Raw genomic sequence first — 9,099 nt, 5'->3', positions numbered from 1 at the left:
TATGATGAACCGGAGCCTACGTAATCTACAAGGCCAGAGTCATCGTCCCGATCAGCTGTTCAAATGCGTTGTACAACCCGTTGGGTTCGTTCTTGGGACACAAAAAGTGGTTAAATTATTCTATAATAAAAATAGTAAAATAATAGTTAGATCAGGTGAAGAACTATTGGAATTCAGGGGATGTTTTGTACCTGAATATTCAAATAGAATTCAAGATGATAAAGTTATTTTTATAAATCGAGAAGTTTAATGTGGTTGATAAAATATCCACAGATAGCGCTGAAAAGTAACAACGCATGCTCACTACTTTTAAATTTTCTCGAGAGAGTCATAACAATGTCTCATCACAACTTGTCAAGGCTCTGCTTATCTGCTCCTGCTGGCTCTGGTTTGATCTTTGTGTGCAATCTGTGATAATGATATTTGTCTTGAAAATAAGATGGTTTTATTGATAATTTGATAACTTGTATAGATTAGGGTTATTTTGATAAAGATTTTCAATATTATTCGATAGAGATAACAATTGGCATAAATCTGTTTCTCAAGCGCTGAATTGTGAACAAACTTACCATTTGAAAGGTTAGTACAGTACATATTTGAGAATAATGTTGCATCTATGTAATAAAATAAATAATATTAGTATTTTTATATCATAATTTATATTATAAATGCATTGTCAACTAAATTGGATGTAGTAATATTATAAACTGTACAATGTATTTGCAATGTATTCATTTTTAGCCTACGTTTATTGTGTTACATTTTTGAAAAATCTGTTTTCTAAACAAATGAGTTAGGCCTAGATTCTATAAATTTAACTGGAGTCGTTTGAGTAGGGTGATTATAATTATCTTATCAAAACATGGATTAATTTTACAGTTTTCCTGTAATTTAATTTAATTACGGTATTTTATCAATTTGACTCATCTACAATCCTTCTTATTATAAATCATTAAACTTTACACTAATTTAGGTAATCTTCAATTCATTTTTTTCCGTCTGTTACCAGTATATATACTGGAAAGACATTGTCGATTAATAAAACACAAAAGTTCAAATGATTACAATTATCTCAAGATGGCTGATCAAAGAGACTGACAAAGTTTACAATCTCCACCTCATTAAGGAATAAAGAGGGAGGCTAATCAGTTTCTCTCGGAGCACTTTCATGACACTTCTTGCAGATGCGGTGGAGGTCTATTGAAAATTTTCAATGTGCACATTGGATAGCAGGTGTGCAGCTTAGCCAATCTAGAGTTTGACAACTCTTTAGTATCACCTTTTTTTAAGATTAGCACTGTTCTTTAAATCTTTAGTTGATCAGGAAAGACAACTTGACAGCCATACTGCTGTTGATTAGTTTGCTAAGTTGTGAGGCTATTGAAGAAATGACTGCCTTCATAAGAAAGGTAAAAAATTCATAGACATCGGGGCTCTAATCCATAGGTGACAGAGGTTTGTAATGGTAATCTGTCCACTGCACATGCTGTAGTTCCTGTAGAAGCACCAACAATCTGTGTAACACTGTGAACAAAGGAATTGTTGAAATCATCTGGACTTGCATTTTTTGGCAGAGTAGACTGTTTCTTTTTAATCTTATTATAATATTCCAGGCTGCCTTAAAGGGGTTTGAGGCTTGACTAATGATTCTTTCCTCGCTGGAATCAGCAATTTCCTGGTGATAGATTTTCATAAGTCTTAGGTATACAGTGATAGTACTTCACTCAATCTTGTAGTCTAATCTAATCTAGGCTAATATTGTAGGCTAAATTAGGTATTTGATGAAATGAGTTTGATTTCTTTAAAATTGTTTATCAACAGGTTTTTTCACTCTCAGTTGACATGGCTACTCAAGGAATTGTAAGAAGCGCCAGTACTCGAAATGTAAAAAAACTTGAGAAACCTAGACCATTGAAGCAAAGTTTGTCAGTTGACAGTCTTATGCTTCTTGTTGAAACATTAACACAGAGCATAAGCATCAGCAGCTATGACGAGAATTTCAAAACAAATATCTCAACCTTGAACAATCTATTGAAAGCCAAAGGAAACCAACTGGAGTCAGTCTACAAAGGTATTTCATCTTCTTGTGCTCATGCATTAAATTTTATAAGACTTGAGGTTCAATTTCTTAGCGAGGGCTCTTAGTTACGCGGCCGGAGCTGCGTGGCTAGAGTCATCGTGATATATACTTTTCGATAGTCTGTAACAGACACAAAACATCATCCATCAAAAAACCAAAAGCAAACGAGTATTATTTTACCTATGAAGAAATTAATCAGTTCAAAATTATGTTCTCAAAAATTCGGTGGATCCCGCTTCAGGCTACATATTAGATTTTTTGACTTCCCCTAATTTAGATTCAGTCCGTTCACTCTGATCCAGGTACTGGCTTCCTCCAATAATAAGGCAGAAAATTGTAAAAAGCGGATAATTTCCATTATCAGCGAGGGAGGTTTAGATCTAATAGATAATTCAGGCCTGTATGCAGATACACGGTTTAAACTGAGAAATGTCAGCTGTTCGTTTAAACCCCGTATGAAACACATTATGATAAATGCAACCATATCTACAAGTAAACGTGGTTTAGCTTTTAACGTAGTGTTAGCCCCTAAGGGACGCTTTCTCCAAAAAAATAAACTCAAGTTCTATCTTAAACCACCAGCTGACTCAATTGAAATACATAATAAATGCGACCATATAATGATCTAACGGGGTTAAGGCCCGCCGCAAAGTAAACCCACGCTAATCCACGAAAAGCAACCCACGCCGTGGGATGTTTTGTATACCATTGCTATAGGAATAATAAGGAATGACAACATAAGAGCTGAATTGAATGTAGAACCACTATTGGATATTCTGAAGAAATATCGGGAAAATTGGTCTACTTTATTCAGAATGCCATCCAATAGGCTCCCAATATTAGCATGGGAGTACAAACCCGAAGGAAAGCGAGGCATAGGAAGACCAAGGAAGAAATGGATGCCAGTACAGGCCAATAGAGCCTAATTCTTGTAAGAAGATGATGATGATGATGATTGCTATAGCATTACTCATAATCAATCAGCTGCAAAGTGGATTATTCATTGCATGTATTACACAGAATATTGGGGCACCGAGCTTCGCTCTTTATTTTTATTTATTGATAAACAGAACACAATTCTCTAAAACTAAAATGATCGTGTTTCTATTTTATAGCTGGCTATACGTCAGCTTAGGAATTTCGGGGATGCGATATTTTTATTTTCCACAGAATCACTCGCTCACTTTTTACTATCCACAGACGACGAAAGTCTCAGCTGTTTCAGCCAAGGATGAATTATCATTTTAATGTCGTTCAGCGAGTTTTACCAAGGATGAGACCTAGTACAATCGAATGTTTATATCATAAACCTACTATGCTCCAAATTTCATTAGAGCCGTTTTCGACATCCGTTGAACATAAATAACCAGATAACTAGATCTAAAAATATAAATAGATATACAGAAATTGCTCGCTTAATATATTACACAAATGTCTGGAGAAGCTTAGCAATGGTTTACAAAATATCCCAGGACGTTGGTTGCTTTTCGTGGATTAGCGTGGGTCTACTTTGCGGCGGGCCTAATAGTTGAATCAACTTGGGAGAAAGCTACCCTAAGAGGTGAGGGTAGTAATTTTAATTGGAAAATTCCAACTCGCGTTGATGAATTATAAGATTCTCAAGATGATTCATATTTTAAACTTCCTACTTCTTCACCATCCTGTTTATAATAACTAAGTTTATCCCTGCCCTTGCTCATCCATCTGGATCTAACTCTTTCTGAAGTTAAAGGCAGGGCAAGAAGGCCTATTAAATGCTCGAATCTAATCACTTTGAATGTTGCAGATCAATTGGACAGAGCTTTCGTTTTATTCCGAAACGCAACAAGAGACGATCAACTCGATTTCGAATCCCGACGCTGTGTATTGGAACTCATCGAACTAAGAGCTAGCGGTTGGCAAGGATCGGATGCTTTGCAGAACTACTACAATTCGAAAATGCAAAGTGATGTAAGTTACAAATTGCAAAAAGCTAACTCTTTATAAATTATATACTAATTATTATTAAACGAAAATTCAAATTAAATGCTGTAATTCACCCCGGAGACTTCTGCTACTGCAAAAAATAATTTGGATTTTCGTTTAATCTTCTTCTTCCTCTTTGGCTGTGCCTTATCCCATTTAAATGGGGTCGGCATTCCTTTCTCTTAGTCTGCCTCTCCACAAAGCCCTATCCAATGCTTCCTCTCTCCTCCAACCACTCTCCCGCAAGTCAGCCGCTATTCTATCTCCCCACCTCATCCTAGGTCTACCTCGTCCTCTCACACCATCCAAAACTAAATCCTGCACTCTTCGTCCAACATAATCCTCTTCCCGTCGCTGTACATGGCCAAACCACCTCATCCTTGTCTCTTGCATTTTCTTTCCCAGTGGTCCAACTTTTACAGTGCCTCTGATCAATTAATTTCTTATTTTATCTCTTCTTGTAACCCCACACATCCTTCTTAACATTCTCATCTCAGTCACTTCCATCTTTCGTTCCTGTTTCTTTGAAATGGTCCATGTTTCTGTTCCATACAGCATAGCTGGCCTCACAACTGATCTATACACTTTTCCCTTCATTTGACAATTCACTCTCTTATCACACCACTCATTTATCCAGTTCATCCATCCTTAATTTATTCTATGCTGTATTTCTACATCAAGCCCTCCATCTTTCTGTACACTTGAACCCAGGTACTTAAAACTTGCAACTGGTTGGAGTTTGTTTCCTTCAAGCTGTAAGGGTAGCCCATCATTGTTTCCCAATACCATGTACTCTGTTTTTGAACGGCTAATTTTCAGTCCCCTTTCCTCCAAAGTCTTTCTCCAGCTATCCAGCCTTTCTTCCAACTAATAATAATTATCAATTATTATTATTCCTTTCGTTTAATTATTATTATTAATTCATTAGCATTTGAATAATATTGCAATATCTCAGTAAATTCCATCAGCAATTATACACTATTTCAACTTTTACAGAAATATTAAAGGAAATGACTAGCTTTATTTAATCTTTAGCCCATTGATAATCTAAATAATTCAATAACATATTATCTATTCACACAGTTTGCTACCTGGGTTTTTATTAATTGAAAATATATATTCAAATAAGAGGAGAAGGCTTTAAAATCCAAAGCAAAATAATAATAGAAATACTGTATATTACTTGAGAAATATTTCTCAATAGACCCAAATCTAGGAGGACGAGATAGGCTAATTTGGAGCTTATTGTATAGAAATATAATCTGATAACTTTGTTAGTGAAGGCTAATTTGGAGCTTATTGGATAGAAATGTAATCTGATAAATTTGTTAGTGAAGAGACCATGTCAATTGTGGCCGTTTAACCTTGATGCTCCCAATCGTTGATGAAAGTAATCGATTTACATCACATTATTGTTATTCTGGTTGCTAATCTAAATTGGTGTAGGTACTATCTATTCTGTCATCAACTAAATTGATTGTGAAGTTAATGAGAGAAGTGAAAATAAAATTCATCTTTATTTATAATTATTAAATTAAAATCAAAATTAAATGCTGTAAATAGTTTAATAATAATAACTAGTAGTTCTGCGAACAGTAGACCTCGCTCATGAATACAACTTTCAATCTAATGAGAAAGGCCAGTACAGTAAGTTCAGTAGTATATTTTGAAGATTTAGCCATGTCATCTATTATTTTCTCCATTGAAAGTGCTAGAGACAGTGTTTACAGGGACACCGGACTTATCAAGGAGGTACCTTTATATCGTCTCCATATTTACAATATAAACATATATTACAACTTTTCTAATAATTAATTATAATAAATCGGTCAACTGACAGAAAAATTAAATATGCAGTAGGCAATTTAGATGATGAATCGTCTCACAGACGATGGTGAGACGGAAAATGAATTGATGGGTGATGCGAAAAAGTAGGAACATGAATTGCTGTATCTTCAAAGATACGAAAAAGTAACTTTTGAGGTTAGTCTATGATTTTTTAAATATTACAAAAAACCGGAGGTCTTACCAAAAATCGTTACAAATACGTTTCTGCGCCTTGTTTCAAAGAACTTGCATACCAAATTTCATCCAAATCGGACAATAACTGTGACTATAACTGCGGTACAAACAAACAAACAGACAAAAGCCGATCGAGCCGATCAGCTTCGCTTCGGTCAATTAATTCATAAGCATTTGAATAATTGCAATATCTCAGTAATTTCCATCTGTTATATTTATTTAATGAGAAATTAAATAGGCGGGATGACTTGACCTGGTGGTGACCAGCGTAGCAAATTTAGTCTATCTGCAGTTGCTCAATTAATTCTCGTTCCGCCATATTTCTTCACCCATGTACAAGTCAATAATAAAACATGTCTAAAAATTAAGGGTGTGGACTTGTAATGAATTTATCTTTCTCGATGTAATTTATTTAGTGTGTGTGTTCTATATCTATGGCATTCTCAAGTAAATTCAACCAAGTTCACATTGTTATTTATTTATTTATCATTTACAATCAACTTAAGGACAAAGAAACAGACTAAATAAAACCAGGTGAAACTTATCTTAACCTTATATATGTCAAACTCAATTATCAAAATTTATCCCAATAGTTTAGTTATAAATTAAGCATTTATAAGCTTTTCAAGGATTGGCTCAAATACAACCTTTATCAAATTACTCTTTCCATATCTAATTCAGTTGTATCTGTATACAACAATAAGCGTGATGGTGATTTAATCATCACATTGCAATACATCCCGTGTTTCGGTTGGACACGTTATAGTCGATCCCGGCTGCCTAAAAAGCAGTCGTTAGGTCAAGTCAGAGGCCCTGAAATTGATCAGTTCCGACCTGCAAACTCTGACATCAGACCTGAGCCAGCCAGCTCACTCGATATTATTATTATTATTATTGCAATATGAAACTCTCCTCTTGATAACGCAGACATGAAAAATTCATTTATTTTCAAATTCATGATCTGAATCCAAGCAGAGCTTTTTATGAACAACAATTTAATTTAGAACCATCAAAATAATTTAGAGTCAAATTGATTGAAGTATTTTGTTGCAGTTTGAACTGTTAGCTTCAAGAGATCAGAGAGTCACTCCTAGTCTTGCTCCCGGTGATATTCTCAAAAACTCAGGCAAGTTTTTGAAGCCGACTAAAATACCAGGGAAGAATTACTGCAAGGATGAACTAGTGATCCGCAACTCTGACTCAGGAAAAGGTAAGAATCGGCAGTTTTTCGTTGATTTTACATCCTAATAGTTGTACTATATTTTTAGAGTATTGCTTTTTCAAGCTACCCAATCCACGATTTGTAAATTATAATTTTATTTCTTTTTATCTTCATGTACCGAATCGCTTTCCAGAAAAGAGTATTTTTTCTTTGCAAATCATCTCAGTGAGATCATTCTCGCATTCTATTATACCGGGTGATTCAAAAAGAACTTTACAACTTTGAAAATTCTTATAAATCTCATTAAACAAGGTACAGAGCTGGTTCTGGTGTTGTTTTGAAGGAAAACACTTCAAATTTTTTACCTCAAAATAATGTGACTTCCGTTGATTATCCTGCAGACATCCCATCGTTAGTAGATTTCTTCCCAGACTCGCACTAGCATTTTAGGTGTAACTTGCTAAACAGCAGCGTAAATCCTTGCTCTAAGTTCAGGTAGAGTGGCTGGCAAAGGAGGTACGTACACCATATCTTTTATGAAACCCCACAAGAAAACATCCAGCGGTGTTGAGTGTGGGGAAAAGAGCGGGCCATGTAATTGGCGCATTACGGCCAATCCACTGATTTGGGTAACGGTCATTAAGAAAATCCCGGACCTCAGTCAGATAGTGTGGTGGTGCGCCATCTTGCATATAGAAAACATTTCGCTCTCGGTCATCCTCATCGATCTGTGGTATAAAAAATTTTTGCAACATATCAAGGTAAACTATGCCGTTTTTCAAACCGAAACACAGCTAGCACGCTCGGGTCCAGTGAAGGAAGGTAACTGTCGCTAGCGCTTGTGCGGCGTGACCAAGCACTAACGGACTACGTGAGTAAAGACTTGGAGTGTTTTCCTTCAAAACAACACCAGAAACAGCTCTGTACCTTGTTTAGTAAGATCATAGCCACCTCTAATACAAGGCCGCGGCCTACGATATTGCAACGTTGCAGTGTAGGCCTAGCATCTAATACATGATTGGTGGAAAAGATCAGCTGGTATTTTTTTTAATCTTTTTCACCAATCATGTATTAGATTCTAGGCCTACACTGCAACGTTGCAATATCGTAGACCGCGGCCTTGTATTAGAGGTGGCTATGGTAAGATTTATATGAATTTTCAAAGTTGTAAAGCCCTTTTTGAATCACCCGGTATAAGCATTCTGATTGTTTGTACTGCAGGTCAATCCTATTTCTTATCGATTATAACTTGTTTCTTATCCTCCTTCCAATGTATGTAATAATGAAGCCATGAAGAAAATATTTATAACCAACATGCAAAGGTAAGAATCAATTTTATTCATTCTAGGCGATTATTTGGTTCTTCATTCTTGGTTATTTGTTTAGACAGTCAAAGTGAGACTAAAGCACCTTATATTATGCATTCTCAGATTTTGAAAAGAATTTTAAATATATTTCTCTATTATATTTTTCAACTCTTGGATTATTTATTCTATTTATTTATTTAATCATTTAGAATTACACAACTTACAGAATAGTACCACAGGCTTTTAAGCCCAAAACGGTTCCTATTCTAATTTATACAACAGTCCAAATGTAGCTAGGTTATGTGTCACTCAACATTCTTCAATTACACACTCAATTTACAATTCAAAACACAGAAAAATCATAGCTTTAATTAAGCTTTAATGAAAGGAGCCTTAGGAGCCTTTATCATTGTTTGATAGCAGGGAAGTACCATAACGGGCTACTTAGAGAATAAATTCGTATTAATCTCTTATAAAATCATCCAGTGTTCTATGTGTTAATTATCTTATTAACTTGCAAGCCAAAAATTTGCCCTGACAAGATACGGCCAATAAATGTTGCA

At 35.3% G+C, this 9,099-nt stretch overlaps 1 protein-coding gene across 11 annotated transcripts in view; it reads left to right on the top strand.

Moving 5' to 3' along the window:
• Nucleotides 1–88: 88 nt before the first annotated feature.
• The window catches only part of LOC111059438 (eukaryotic translation initiation factor 4E-binding protein Mextli), a 43,775-nt gene continuing 34,764 nt past the window's right edge, over nt 89–9,099 (top strand). For 5 of the 11 annotated variants that reach the window (XM_039424976.1, XM_039424980.1, XM_039424975.1 and 2 more), the window contains exons 1-4: nt 329–579; nt 1,822–2,071; nt 3,867–4,030; nt 7,121–7,277. In XM_039424976.1, the coding sequence (XP_039280910.1) occupies nt 1,843–2,071; nt 3,867–4,030; nt 7,121–7,277 (550 nt within the window). In that variant the 5' untranslated portion in view covers nt 329–579; nt 1,822–1,842. Of the gene's footprint in view, nt 580–1,821; nt 2,072–3,866; nt 4,031–7,120; nt 7,278–9,099 lie in introns of all 11 variants that reach the window. The other 6 variants (XM_039424979.1, XM_039424982.1, XM_039424977.1 and 3 more) reach the window with 4 other exon arrangements.

The sequence above is a fragment of the Nilaparvata lugens genome, chromosome 3 (genome assembly GCF_014356525.2).
Source record: "Nilaparvata lugens isolate BPH chromosome 3, ASM1435652v1, whole genome shotgun sequence".
In the NCBI taxonomy this organism is placed as follows: Eukaryota; Metazoa; Arthropoda; class Insecta; order Hemiptera; family Delphacidae; genus Nilaparvata; species Nilaparvata lugens.
This window is presented reverse-complemented; position numbering and strand designations above follow the sequence as displayed.